This window comes from Pogona vitticeps, chromosome 1 (genome assembly GCF_051106095.1).
Source record: "Pogona vitticeps strain Pit_001003342236 chromosome 1, PviZW2.1, whole genome shotgun sequence".
Taxonomy (NCBI): Eukaryota; Metazoa; Chordata; class Lepidosauria; order Squamata; family Agamidae; genus Pogona; species Pogona vitticeps.
Genome location: NC_135783.1, coordinates 313,034,934 through 313,050,454, shown reverse-complemented (window position 1 = coordinate 313,050,454; position 15,521 = coordinate 313,034,934). Strand labels below are relative to the sequence as shown.

At 39.9% G+C, this 15,521-nt stretch overlaps 1 protein-coding gene across 14 annotated transcripts in view; it reads left to right on the top strand.

The window, feature by feature from the left end:
* Positions 1-15,521, top strand: part of HECTD1 (HECT domain E3 ubiquitin protein ligase 1) — an 89,771-nt gene that overhangs the window by 15,987 nt on the left and 58,263 nt on the right. For 8 of the 14 annotated variants that reach the window (XM_020788430.3, XM_020788429.3, XM_078392127.1 and 5 more), the window contains exons 3-8: positions 5,953-6,187; positions 10,179-10,406; positions 13,105-13,386; positions 13,682-13,970; positions 14,221-14,297; positions 14,381-14,479. In XM_020788430.3, coding sequence (XP_020644089.2) covers positions 5,953-6,187; positions 10,179-10,406; positions 13,105-13,386; positions 13,682-13,970; positions 14,221-14,297; positions 14,381-14,479 — 1,210 coding nt within the window. The remainder of the gene's footprint in view (positions 1-5,952; positions 6,188-10,178; positions 10,407-13,104; positions 13,387-13,681; positions 13,971-14,220; positions 14,298-14,380; positions 14,480-15,521) is intronic. The other 6 variants (XM_078392108.1, XM_078392112.1, XM_078392140.1 and 3 more) reach the window with 1 other exon arrangement.

Here is a 15,521-nt window from a genome sequence, read left to right as displayed (position 1 = left end):
CATTAAACAACATTAAACATTGCGATGTTTCCGGATAGCGATGATTAATCCGGAATGGATCAACGTCGCTATGCGGGACACCACTGTATTTTTAAAACTTGGATCCATCCAAGTCTAATTGTTGTAGTTGCTACCACTGTATCTTTTTCAACTTATGTAATTAATCTGTATTGGAAGGTGGTCTGCAAGTCGAAAAGTCTGTAGGTCGAATCTGCATTTCCCATAGGAATGCATTGAAAACTATTTAATCCATATCTGCTGTTTTCCGTTCCATAGAAACTAATGGGAAGCTGCTATTCCGCATTCTACCACTAGATGGGGTTTTTTCTTTTTTTCTTAGATCAAGAAAAGTTCAGGAAAGGAGGGGGAAGGCAGGGAACAGTTTTAAAAGCACTTTTGAAATCATTTTTTCAACGAAGCCAATTTTAAAGCATGTTTAACACAGAGACAGGAGTCTGGAATTCACCTTAGCCCAGTCTTTGCAAGCCAACATTCTGACCCAAAGAATTTTTCAGCAAAAAGACAGACAGGCAGGACTCTGGAATTCACATCTTAGCCCAGTCTTTGCAGCACAGACCCACACAGAAAATTTTCTGATTCAAAGAAAAAACATTTTGGAGTCTTAAACCACATTTTGCTTGATTCAAACATCAGCAAGCATCAGAAGCCCATTTTTCTGCCTAGTGCATGCATGCATCATGGGCAGAAAATTTTCTGATTCAAAGGAAAAAAACATTTTTGGAGTCTTAAACCTCATTTTGCTTGATTCAAACATCATTGAAACATCAGCAACCATCAGAAGCCCATTTTTCTGCCCAGTGCGTGCATGCATCATATCCAGCACAGACCCACAGGAAAAAATAACCCCCCCCCAAAAAAAAACTAAAACACTGCAAGCCCCTGGGGTTGCAAAATACAAAAACAAAAAAACAAAACAAACACAATCATATCGAGCACAGACCCACAGGAAAAAAATACCCCCCAAAACTAAAACGCTGCAAGCCCCTGGGGGCTGCAAACAAAACAAAATAAACACAAACATAACCCCACCAGCCCAATCCCACCCTGCAAAAGACCCCCAAAAGTTAAAAAAACAAACAAAAAGCAGAACCTTACCTGCACCGCCGCTGCCAGGAGGCCTCCCAGATTCTAACCCCCGCTGCCGGGCCAAGGTTCTGGCCACCGCCGCTGGGCCTGGCCTCTGCCACCGGGCCAGGGCTACGGCCGCCGAGCTTGGCCACCCCCGCCGCCTTTCTCCCCCGCCACTGCCGAAACCACCATTGGGCGCAGTGCTTCGGGAGAAGCCGCACGGTGGAGGAGAAAGGCCGGATCGGCTCCTGCCTTTCTTCCCCGCCACCCGGCTTCTCCCAAAGGGCTGCCCCAATGGTGGTTTCAGCAGCGGAGAAGCCGGGCGGGGGGCGGGGAAGAAAGGCGGGAGCCAATCAGGGCTTTTCCCCCCACCGGGCAGCTTTGCAGCTTCTCCGCTGCTCCTCCTGCAGCGGCCACACACACCCCAACGCGCCTACAGCTATCAGCAAGGGCGAGGGCTGGCCAGTTACCACCGTGCCAAAGAGGCCCTGGGTGGCAGGAGATTCCCCTTAGTGCTGACGTTGCGGGCGGGATAAAGCCAGGGAGAACTTGCCTGCAAATAGCCCCGGCTTGCAAGGGACGGCTAGCCCAGCTTCTGGCTGCATGTAAGAGGCCCGGCGATGGGGGGAATCCATCGGTATTGGGCGCTGAGCAGGGGGGGAGAGGTGGGTTCCCACCAATGGCTAGGGAGTCTCTCCTTAATAGTCTTCCCCGGCTGGGGAGCAAGACTTTCTCCCCGCCGCTGCTGCGCTGCCCTTTGCTTGCTCTGGTTGGGCTTTCCCATTGCATCCCTTTTCCAAACCGTTGGGGTGAAAGAGCTAAAGAAGCAGCCACTTTGCCACCAACGGTTTGAATTTCCCGCCCTTTTTCCCTGCCAAGTCGATCCGAAATTTTGCGGCTGGAGCTGTCCGTACGTCGAAAAGTCCGTAAGTCGGGCCGTTCGTAGGTCGAGACTCCACTGTATGTAAATAGTAGCTTTTGGTAAATACAGATCAGGTCAAAGAGGGTTTAGTAACCTCTGCTCCAATCATGTGGAAGTAAATTTTCCTCACTCAATTTTTGGTTAAAACCTGCTGACTTGATTAATTTTGGAGAATGGAGTGGTGGCAAAGAGAACAGGGGATGTCTGTAAAAGAAGGTGTTTTTACCCTTTACAATTCCCATGAAATTACATTTGATGGTAGAAAGAACCTTTTTCCCTAATGTTATATGACTGTCACAATGTTGCAAAATTTAACTCAGAAAATGGAAGGAAAGTCCCATAAAAGTTAAGGTCTGATAGTCAAACCATACTTTTGCAAACAGCAGGCAAAACTGTTCTTACCTGCTCAGTATTGAAATATAACTCAATTTTATAAAAATGTTTTCAGGCTGTGTTCTTGCCTCTCTTCCTTTGCAGTTTAAATTTTGATTGTATGTTCATGGCAAGGGATTTTTACTTTGTGTCCTTAATCTTCATGCATACTTGGTTGGCACAGTATAATCCAGTCAGAGTAATATTTTCTTGTAGAATCCACTTCTAGATCTGAGGTAAAGAATCTAAAATATTGTCACTAGAGTTGTTATAACTAGTAACACAAGTTTCATATGGTAGTCATGTGCAGGTGTTTTTTTTTTTAACATTTGCTGTGGCACAATTTGTCCCAAAGCGTTTTTTTTTTTTTTGTTCTAATTAGTGCAGTGTACTGAGACCAAAAGTGTCCTGTGTAATTTTTAATTGAAAAGCAGAGCTGATAAGACTCCGGTTGGCATTAGGTTTGCCTTGTTTATGTGAGTAGGGTGGAGGGTGGGTGAGTGGCTGTAATTATTTAAGAAATACAAGATAAGTATATTATACTGTATACTAAACTTGATGCTGATTCTTTGTAAGTAGGGTCAGTAAATACTCCAGAACTCAGTATATATTTTTTAATCCTGATGCAGGAGGGGTTAAGATTTTTTTTTTTAAATAAATGATTAGGTGGGATATAAATTAGTTAGCATGAACATACTTTTATTTCGTTACTACAAGGGGTAATATTTACATTACTTATACAGTACTATATTAACAGTTTTTGCAGGTTGTTTCAAATCCTTGGCAGCTTAGGGCTTTTCCTAATTATCTGTGCAATATACCTTTTGTGTGTGCCAGCTGTCCTAGTTAAATTGCATCTAGTGTGGTTTGTCTCCAGGCACCCTGCATGCATTTAGGTGTTATCCAGGTTGTGGAAAAAGTATGTAAGGAGACATTTTCTCCCAGTCTTGAAACACAGGCTGACACAAAGAAGCTGAATGCTGGGCTATTAAAAAAAACTAGCCCAGATACATTTTCAGTGGGATCTAGTTAAATTATACGATTAGCTGCCACATAGATATACTAATGGTAGCTCATGTAGATGGGTTTAAACCAGGATAAAAAAGAACTGTGGGCCTAAAACCATTTGGAAGTCCCCACTATAGCATCTGAATCAGTGGGATTTCTACAAATATGAGATTCCTGTTGTCGTGATTCAGTAGCTTTATTCTAGTTGAGAGTAGCAGTTGTATTTATACTAGGCCATAGAGGTTAAGTAGTCAGTAACTGCAACCCATGGCTGTGCATTAACCGTAGTGCTTGCTTCTGAATACTTGTTGCTAGGGAACACAGGCAAATAGTGTGCTTATCTCCTGATTTGGAGTACCTATAGACATCTGATTAACCACAATGGGAACAGAGTGTTAGACTTGAAAAATCTTAAGGTGTGAATTGGTACAGCTCTTTTTACAGCCTTATGTGTTGGGTGTGTGACAGATCATATGGTACAGACTGTTGCAGATAATGCACATAACAAAATTCACTGTGGAAAGGGCACCCTACAGATGAAGGTACAAGCTGTTTTCAGTGCTACTTATGTTCAGTGAAACAACCTTTTCCAGTGATAATTTTAGTGAAGTATTTTGTTCAGTTTTATGTCTTTTAATAGGATGTATCTTTCCTTATATAATACTGCATTAGTAATTTGATTATCTCATGCCTGAATTGTAATGTTCTGTGCTTACAAGCAAAATGTGATCTGCTTTTCTTGCTCCTGTTTCATTACAAAATGGGCATTATGAGTTTCCTTATCTCCTTAATTAACTGCATTTAAACTTTTAAGTATACTGTCTTTAAAGAGGCATTTTGGATAAAGATTTCGGAAAGGTGCACTGGAAAAATTGCTCTTCTGTGTAAATGTAGTTTGTTACAATAGCTTAAAAATTCACAGCATCCAATGAGAAATTGAATGCATAGAACAGCACAGTAACATGTAAGTAATGTGTTATAATGGATAAGTATTCAGGCCAAAATCCTGTTTACCTTCTGCTCAGCAGAAAGTTTTGCCTGCATAGTGATTTGTAACTGCACCAGTTGTGCAGTCATTTTATGTTGTAAGTGAAGGACAGGTATTCTTAATGGAGGTTACTTCTTGTGCAACACTAATGTTTGTACAGGCAGCCTGACTTCTTCTTACTTCACTGGCGAAGCTTCATACTCAGCTAAGCTCCATAGGATATTTGCCTCAGTGTTCTCCCCGCCTTAGGGACGTGGTGGTGCTGCAGGCTAAACCGCAGAAGCCTGTGCTGCAGGGTCAGAAGACCAGCAGTCGTAAGATCGAATCCACGTGACGGAGTGAGCGCCTGTCGGTTGTCCCAGCTCCCGCCAAACTAGCGGTTTGAAAGCATGTAAATGCGAGTAGATAAATAGGGACCACCTCGGTGGGAAGGTAACAACGTTCCGTGTCTAAGTCGCACTGGCCATGTGACCACGGAAGATTGTCTTTGGACAAAACGCTGGCTCTTTGGCTTGGAAACGGGGATGAGCACTGCCCCCTAGAGTCAAACACGACTGGACAAAAATTGTCAAGGGGAACCTTTACCTTTACCTCTCCCCGCCCTAGAACGGAACATGAAGAGCTGCCCTACATAAACTCCATGTAACAGTATTCTTTGCACTCACTCACAGCAGTTTTCTACGATTTCAGACAGATCTTTTTCATACCTAAAGTATCTCAGGCTGAATACGGGATGTTTACATGCAAAAGAAGTATTCTCCTACTTAGTATGGTCTTTTCTCTAGTCTCGTGTATAGCACTGTTCAACCTACATGTCTAAATATGTTTCATCTTGGGTTCATTATTCACTCTAGATAGAGTGAAGAAACGATCCCTATTGTCAGTAAGACAAGCCTTTGTAGATTTGAAGGTTTATTGAATTAACCTTGTAAATGTATAATGAGATGCTAATTTGAAGGTATGCAGACCATAAGGATTAAAATCTGTCATAATACACTTCAGATCTGCAGCGTAGTTTCATCTATCAATGCCATAGAGCTTTTGTTACCTCAGATTACTGAGTTCATTGTTCAGTTTAATTGTGGCAATTAGACTGTGCATCTAAAAGCAATGCATGGGTCTCCTGTTGAGTTAATTTGTGCACAGCCAGATAGATTTATTTTTCCATTCCAGAAGTAGATAGTGTGCCTATAGCCACTTTTGTTGTTGTTTGCAGTTGTAGATACTGACTTGTATGTGATATTGGTTTTTACTGCCTGTATATGAATAGAAAGGACTCCCTCCACCAATTCCCACCAATTCTTTTTTTCCTATGTACCACTTCGTCTAACAGTCTTCCAGCTCTCAAGAACAATTTTTAAAGGAGAGAGGGAATTATTGGGGAAAGCATGGAGAAAAGTGCCTGAGTGTTCTTTTCATAGACTGGAAATTAGGATACAGCACATTATATTGGAACACTGTTTGAAATACACTCATTTAGTTCAGGTATTAATCTGTTGATGTGTAGATATGAGAAATAATATCCTCTGAAAAATGAATATCCAGAATACTAATAGTCTTTCTTCTCTTTCAGATGTCCGCCTCGCACTTTTTTGCCAGCACTGTGCAAAATTTTTCTTGATGAAAGTGCTCCTGACAATGTTTTGGAGGTTACAGCCCGTGCCATAACTTATTATTTGGATGTATCAGCAGAATGCACCCGCCGAATTGTAGGGGTAGATGGTGCTATCAAAGCACTTTGCAATCGTTTAGTAGTTGTTGAACTTAATAACAGAACTAGCAGAGACTTGGCTGAGCAGTGTGTCAAGGTATGTTGCATGGATTTTTCTTTGTCATAAAATGGAAAGCTTCATGAGAGTAAACTGCATTTATTAGAGTTGTATACTCTAGTCAATAGGATGTCATTGTTTTGAGTTTTTCATCAAATCAATACACTCAGACTTCTACAAAACCACAAGCAAGTATGTTCCTAAATAGCTGCAGGTGGCAAAACAGGATTTGGAAAGACTGGTCCAAGACCTCTGACATATTTGCACATGATGCTTTTTCCTTACACAGATAATAATCAGTTCAGGAGAAACCACATATTTGGCAGTTGTGATGTACACAGGGCTAGTATTTTCATTTTGTTTTGAGTATACAAATACAAGTCAGGAATTATTTGGAGATGTGCAGCAATTTCTCCTACATCAGAAATATAATAATAATATGCATGAATTGCTTCAATATTATTAAAAAGCATAAAATAAACTGTTGAAATTATTTTCACAAGATGAAGAGAGCAATTCTCTCCTTAATATCTCTTTATTAATTGATATAAGTTCTACTTGGACTGCAGACAACAGTCTGTTGTAGAAGGCCCCAGTGGAAAAAAAGGATTTAAATAAGAGCAAAAAATGAACTTTAACATTGTTGGCTACTTTATGGAACCACTTCCCATTAGCACTTGTACTAAAGCAGGTGTCTCCATCCCCTGGTCTGTGGCCTGGTGCCTGTCCGTAGCCTTGGCTGGACTGGGCTGCAGAGACAGATCTTCCGCCCCCACTGCATGCCCCGCAAGCCCACCCGCACAGTCCTTTTCTGCATGTGCACGAGTGCGTGCCCTGCAAGCACTCCCTGCCCCTTTGCGCATGCGCATGAGTGTGTGTGCTGCATAAGGACCTCCACCCATTTGTGCATGTGTGAGTGCCTGTGCAAGTGAGTGCAGCCCCCTCGCACATGCGTGTGAGCGTGGGGGTGCTCTGCTCCCCCTCCCACAGACCCCGATCCCCCCCAACAAGTCCACAGTACCAAAAAGGTTGGGGACCACTGTATTAAAGGACAAATAGTTTTTCTCAAGGCCGTCACTGTACTTGTTCTATGTTGTGCCAGACTATGATGGTATTCATATGTTTATATAAGCGCGTGATCATTTTCTCGCTTGCATTCATATACATTTAAAATGCGGAAGTGTAACAATATAATATCTCATGCTTCTAAGCACCCTTAGCAGGCAAATTAAAATATAGCATCTAGGCTTCAGACATGGATAAGATTTCCTGAAATTAAAAGCAACCACTTTTTAGCAGCTGTGGAGATAAGGAAACATGTTTTAGCACCTCTTGACTATAACCTGTATGTATTGCCTTCACGGCAGATTGACATAGAAGGGGACTTCCCCTCCCCCCATCTCTGGCTAGCACAGTGGTCCTAATACAACTTCAAACCTACATTTGTTACTAATACTGTATTAATACAACAGTGTGATCTTATTCATGGGTTTCCTGCATTATATCTTAACTTGACCCATACATATTTGAGTCTTGAGACTTCTAAATCACATGTATCAGTGCTAGTTATATTTCAGAGTAAGAATTATTTTGCGATTATTGTTGTTTAGTCATTAAGTCATTTCCGACTCTTCATGACCCCATGGACCAGAGCACACCAGGCCCTCCTGTCTTCCACTGCCTCCCGGAGTTGGGTCAAATTCATGTTGGTAGCTTCGATGACACTGTCCAACCATCTTGTCCATTGTCGTCCCCTTCTCCTCTTGCCTTCACTCTTTCCCAACAACAGGGTCTTTTCCAGGGAATCTTCTCTTCCCATGAGATGGCCAAAGTATTGGAGCCTCAGCTTCAGGACCTGTCCTTCCATTGAGATGCAGAAGTCTAAATCAGAGATGGACAAGCACAAACTGAATGTGCAGTCTTCTGGACCTCCAGAAATTGGTGCCCTGATTTAAACCCATCATTAGTCCTATTTAAAAGAATTAAGTTTTCCTTAAGTTTAGGAAATAAACTTAATACTGTTTCAGTGTGTCTCCTGTAGAAAAAACTAACATTGGATTTAGCCCTTTGCAGCGCTCTCACACCGTCTCCATCTAACTTGGCATCTGGAATCTGTTTTCGACCCAGACTTCTTTTGGTAGTCAAAACAGATATTCACAGCTATTATAACAAAGAGTAGCTAACTATTAACTATTCAAAAACTATGGTGTTGGTTGTTACCCTGTTTTCCCCAAAATAAGACCTAAACTGAAAATAAGCCCTAGTATGATTTTTCAGGATGCTCATAATATAAGCCCTACCCCCAAAATAAGCTCTAGTTAAGTGGAACCCCGCCCTCCACCATTTTGCAGCAACCAGAAGATGACATGACTAAAATAAAACACCATTGACTCTCTCCGACACCTTCCAGTCGGAATGGAAGTGTCACCTGCTAATTGGTCTTTCCCCAAATATGCTTATAGCTATGGCTTATGCCAAGGCCAAATCAGTTGTCAAGCAAAGGATCTGGGCTTAGAACCTCAGAACATTTAGGTTTCCTGGGCAAATCCAGTGTTGTAAAAAACATCTTTATACTTCCCACCTATATGACCAGTATAATACCACCTATATGTAGAAGAGCTTTTTTAGCCAGACTTCATGTGCTGCCTTCTAATCTCCTGGAAGGGAGATTTCAAGGCATATCCTATTCTGATTGTTTATGTCCTTTTGATGGTGGTGAAGTAGAAACAGTGGGGCATGTTCTCTTATACTGTCATTTCTATCAAGATCTCAGCAAGGATCTTCTCTCCCCTATTTTTCAAAAATTTCCTGGGAGATTTGACAAATGTTATGTTATTTTGCTGCTCTCTGATAAGGTTTCTTATATTACTACGGTAGTAAAGTGACCAAATACTATGCTGCCACAATAGCTTGCCACAGACTCCTGACCACATATGGTCTTTGCGTGCCCCCCCCCTTTTTGGAGAAGTTTTGTTTAACTTACTTTCTAGCAGAGTTGGGGTGGCATACTGATGGTTCTATGTGTCTCCTAGTCTCATCCTACATCATGTGACTGCTGTGATGTTTTAAAAGTTTTCATATTCTTCAATGCTGATGGCTAAATCAGAACATGTTTTTTAAGTTTAATGTTGTAAAAGAGCCAGAGGGTGCATTTATGGTATCATGCCTTGACCAATGTCTCTGATATGTGTTTTTATCTAAATAATGTATTTTTATTTTCCTGGTCATTGATTGTAATAAATTATTATTATAATTATTACAAATCTTCACAGAAGTTCTAATATTTTCTTAGTTGGTCACACATCACACACTTAAATCACTTATAGTGGTCTGTTTGCTGTCATTGTGTTTTTCCCCCACACTTCATTATAATGATACTTCCATGAATTCAGTTGTTTTATATTTACAGTGGTGCCTCGCTTAACGGGCACTCTGTTTAGCAACGAAACCGCATAGCGATGAAGATTTTGCAATCGCAAAAGTGATCGCATTGCAATGTTTTAAATGGGTTTTTTTCGCTTTGCAATGATCAGTCCCTGTTTCGCTTACCCATCATCGCAAAACGAAAATTTTTAACAGCTGATTGGTGGTTCCAAAATGGCCACTGGGTAAAAAAAATGGCCACCCGCTGTGTTTTTGCACGGATTCCTCGCATAAGAGGCAGCGAAAATGGCCGCCGTATGGAGGATCTTCACTTTAAGGTGAGTTTTAGGCCCATAGGAACGCATTAAACAGGTTTTAATGTGTTTCTATGGGCTTTTAAAAATCGCATAGCGACGAAATCGCTTAGCAGCGATTTTTGCTGCACGGATTAATGTCGCTATGTGAGGCACCACTGTAATATGTTTTTATTATAACAACATTGGTAGTATTTCTAGTCCTATTTTCAGTTGTTTCTGTCTGTTACTTATGCATGCCTCTAATCTCTGCATAATCTGCACAATAAGCTTTCTTATTCCTGCAACAGACATTATATTTAGTAGATAATCATGTTTGATATTTTATTATTCTAATTCTTTTTTCATGCTAGGTATTGGAACTCATTTGTACTCGTGAGTCAGGTGCTGTGTTTGAAGCTGGAGGACTGAACTGTGTGTTGACATTTATTCGTGACAGTGGGCATTTAGTTCACAAAGATACTTTACATTCTGCTATGGCAGTGGTATCCAGACTCTGTGGAAAAATGGAACCTCAGGATTCCTCTTTAGAGATCTGTGTTGAATCTCTCTCAAGTCTGTTAAAACATGAAGACCACCAGGTAAGCAGTTCAGAATTTCTCCACTATTTGTATTTCTGTAGTTGACAAAATTGGATGACTTCTACCATAGCTTTAAAAATACGATGAAAAATGAAATGTCTATACATCCCAGTTCTGATGTCAGCTAATTTGTTGTTTCCAGTGTAACAGACTTCAAATATATTGGATGCAAGTGTTGGCACTCTTAATATGTTTGGCCTTCTTACATTATTTGGATTCTTTTTTTATTCTTGTTGAAATCATTGGACTGAAGAAAGATTCCTTTCAACTCATGCTTATACTTTGCATAAGAGCACTGTGCAATAAAAACAAACATTAAATATAAAGCTATTATCTTGTTCCATCGCTCACAAGAGGGAAAGTAATGCATGTAGGATACAGATTCTCTTAACATATCGCTGTATGACTTTTTGCATAAGATTTAGTTCAGATATTTATGGACTTTTATTAACGGACTAGCAGAATTCAGTTTAATTGGAAAATGGGGAGATGATCTTTCCTCACTTTGCCTGCATTCCTGTGCCCCCTTCAAACCCTATACAAAGATCAGGGATGAGCATACAGTATATATTTGTGATTGTTTGCCCTCTTATAAATATCATATATCTTATAGTACAGACAAACTGGGCTACCCTGATCAGGTTTGAAGGCTAATGGGGAGGGGGCAGGGAGCAAAGGATAGTGTGATGTAACTATGGATTCCAAGTTCATATGTAGTGGAACGTCACAGCTAAGCAAGTTGGTATTTATTAGCCAATAAGAAAACATGATATCAATCTGTTCTTTTTCCAAGGAAAAGACTTTATAAACTGTTAAATTAGACTTTTTAAAAGTTATCTGTATACTGCCCTGAATAATTTTAGACTGCTGTAACTAAAGAATAAACCAGGAAGAACATCTTCAGTGTTTCTTCTTTGAGAATAGCTATTTATCCCACATATTTCTATTTGAAAGTTTGGTCTTGTTTTTCCCGTTACACTTCATCAAGATTATGACTGGGACAGAGAAGTCCACTTAGTCACACTACTTTTACTTTTCCTGATATGGGTACCTTTCAAGGGGTCAGTGTGCTGTTGGACATGTCTGGCCTCTTCTCAGTGCTCTAAGCCACCCTGACTCCCAAGTCCTTTGGGGAATACCAAAACTCACAAAATTGCATGCTTTAACTTAAATGTCAACCTTACCATGCAGGAAAAGCAAAAATATATCCACAAATGCAAAAGGATCCAGTAGTTCCCCAATGTAGGATCTGGATTTAGTTATGAACAAACCCTCTCCCAAAAATAAACAAATTGCTGTGAAAATTGTATTATTTTATCGAAGGAGTTGCAAAAAAGTGAAAAAGGAAAATAAAGTTCAAAAGCTGTTTCAAAACTCAGTTCAAAAATTCCAAAAGCAATCAATATTTGTGAAGCCAATACTTATTCAAAGAAGCTGAGAGACAATTCAAGAATAGCTGCCAGAGAAATTAATAAAGCTAGCTATCCTGTGCTACTAAGTGTAACACAACAGAAGCATATCATAGTTCCAGACCATATACAAAATGCCTACTAAATAGCAAAGGAACATACAGTGGTACCTCGACTTACGAACTTAATCCGTATTGGAATGGTGTTCGTACATCAAAAAGTTCATAAGTCAAGGCAAGATTTCCCATAGGAATGCATTGAAATCCGTTCAGGCTGTTTTTCGTTCGTATGTCAAAGTGCTGTTTTTAAGTACAGTAGAGGCACTAGTTCCCATAGGAACTAATGAAAAGCCGGTTAATCCGTACTCTACCACTAGGGGGAGAATTTTTTTATTTTTTCTTTTGACCTAAGATGAACTTAGGTAAAAACAAAAGGCAGGAAAGTTTTTTTTTCTTTTTCTTTTCGTTTGTAAGTTGAGACTCTGTTAACAAGTTGAAGCAACATTTTGTGAACGGAGCCATTCGTAACTTGAAACGTTCGCAAGTGGAGACGTTCGTAAGTCGAGGTACCACTGTAATTGCCTACTAAGAGAAGCTAATGTAAATCATGAATTTCTCTGTGCCATTTTTATACCCATCATCAGTATTCCAGACCTTTTGAGAGTAATCTACCAATCAGATTGTCAGTTATCCTGAATTTTCTAGAAGGGAGTAACTTTTCTTCTGAGTAATTTTAATCATCAGGCTATTTTCCCCTTCCCTTTAGTTCAGCTGAAGCCAGTTTCATTTAGTTAAGGAACCAGGGAAAGAAGTGTTTTGATCTTGGCTACTGGCAGATAACATCCATCTGTGAGTTGTCTCCTAACCTCATTCCAAGCTTCTCTCTTGCACAAGCCAACAGGCCTGAATTTTACAGGGCAACTGAAACCTATTAACCCCTCTTTTGCCAATTTCCTCACACACTCCACAGATAGATTCACATCAGAAGAGACTACTAACAGAGTCATTAATTAACAAAATGGCAGTGACATACTGAATTTGTCCCAAGTAGTATTTCTTTCTTTAGTTTTCCTAAATCATCATCATCTTAGAACTGCAGAGCTGGATCATCAAGTCTGGCCCCTTTCAAGTAGGCACAGTGGGGAATCCGAACTCCCAGCCTCTGGTTCCACAGCTATGTACCTAAACCACTGAACTATCCAGATGATGATATCAGTGCTTTCCTTTAAAATTGGTCCTTGGCTGATCATGGCCAGAGTAATTCATCCTAAGTATTTTTATATCCTTCAGGTTTCAGATGGTGCACTGCGATGTTTTGCCTCCTTAGCTGATCGATTTACACGCCGTGGAGTTGATCCAGCACCACTAGCCAAACATGGTCTAACTGAGGAGTTGTTATCTCGCATGGCTGCAGCAGGTGGCACAATTTCAGGACCATCTTCAGCATGCAAACCTGGCCGGAGTAGTACAGGGGCACCATCTGCAACTGCAGACTCTAAACTAAGCAATCAGGTGTCAACCATTGTAAGCCTATTATCAACACTCTGCAGAGGCTCTCCAGTAGTTACACATGTAAGAATTTCATTAATACAATTAAACATTAGTAATTAACCTTAATGTGTCTTTTTGGTGTGTAATTTTATGGCCACATTTTACATTTCCATAGTGTTCTGTATTTTGAATAATGATAATGAAGAATTTAAAGAAATATGTTTTTTATGGTATAAACCTTCATTATATTTACATTTTAAAATTTGTATTACTATTTTTCATTGACTTTCATTTATCAGAATTTAGCTTTTTCATATAGAGGTGTAATCCCTTTCTCATTGGATTTTCTAAAGTCCTGTATATTTTTATTGTTCAGACTTTTAATTATTTCCAGGATCTCCTAAGATCTGAGCTACCAGATTCTATAGAAAGTGCATTGCAGGGTGATGAAAGATGTGTACTTGATACCATGCGTTTGGTAGATCTTCTTTTGGTGCTACTGTTTGAAGGACGGAAAGCCTTGCCAAAATCTAGTGCTGGATCTACAGGCAGAATCCCAGGATTGCGCAGACTGGATAGTACTGGAGAACGTTCTCATCGACAGCTGATAGATTGCATCCGTAGCAAAGATACTGATGCCCTAATAGATGCTATTGACACAGGAGGTAAGGGAAAGGCTTTTGTTTGATGTCATCATATTCTGTGCATTTATTAAATGTTCATTTTCCCCCTTAAAATATACTACCTCTGAAAAAAAGTTGTCTTGATAACTTTGGTCTTGTGTGTCTTGGCTGAAGACAATATTTAGTGTATTGTCTGGTCTGCAGAGGCAAATGCTGTGAGTTACCATTTGAGTTCATTCTATTGTGACAATTATATTACAAATTTAGAACAACATTTTTTTTTCTTTTCCAGCTTTTGAAGTAAATTTTATGGATGATGTAGGACAGACTCTCTTAAACTGGGCCTCAGCTTTTGGAACTCAGGAAATGGTAAAGAGCAAAAAAAAGAATGTTTTTAATTTTTGTATAAAGAAAAATGTATAATTAAAAATAAATTATTCTTTTGTAAACAGGTTGAATTTCTCTGTGAACGAGGAGCAGATGTTAATAGGGGTCAAAGATCATCATCCTTACATTATGCAGCTTGTTTTGGAAGACCTCAAGTAGCAAAGGTGACTTCATTGTTGCATATTCATTTAAACTTTAAAAAATACAGCAATACAAACACATCTTGGCCAACTGAAGTAAAGGCTAAACAATTCATCTAATCTGTTCCAACAAATCTCTTCTTAATGTAAATGATCTGTAACAAATATAAGGAAGGAAGAAGATGAGAAAAAGAGGGAATTTGGAGGTAAATGCTGAGGACAACTTAATGGACAACTCTGATGGGTCTGGGGTCAATTTTCTGCCCCGGGGATTATTCTGATATTCTAGTAGGGCATATTTGTGTTTGGCATGTGTGCGTTCAAATGTTTGATAGCACTGAATAAATGGAAAAGTGACTCACTGGATATATTCACAGCACAAGTCAGGGTTCTGTGGGAATGTGGACTTCTCGTAAATGGTCAGGATGCTGGTGGATGTAGTTGGTTGGTAGCACTGATGGACACTTGCTCCTGCTTATAATAAGAGCAGCTAAAAAGCTTTGCTTTGTGATTTGTTAATTGGGTCAAGTAAAGATGGATGCAGTAACTGATGTGGTTTATTTATCTCCCAAGAAACCAGAAAGGAAATTCATTGTTTTATGTTGCCAAAAATGAGGCAAGCAAGAACATTCAAACAGTATGCAACAGCATTGTAGCTTATCCATGATAATCTAAAGATATGGCAGATATTACTGTGTCAGATGAACACACCCAGTGGCTGTATTCACACTGTCTTGCAGATTAGGATTTGGAATATTATGGAGGAAAGAAATTTACATCCACTCTTCTCTGTAGTAAGGGTATAATTCTATTTCTAGACTGAACCAAATCAACAATGCACATTCTCCCACTTTAAGGGTAAACTATTGGCTATTCCCTGTGTAGCCTCTGAAACTAGTAGCTTCCCAGCTACGTACAGTGGTGCCTCGCTTGACGGGCGCCCCGTTTAACGACGAATCCGCATAGCGACAATTTTTTGGTATCATTTTTGTGATCGCATTGCGATGTTTCTAATGGGAAAAAATCGCTTTGTGACGATCAGTAAGCTGTTTTGCTTACCGATTTT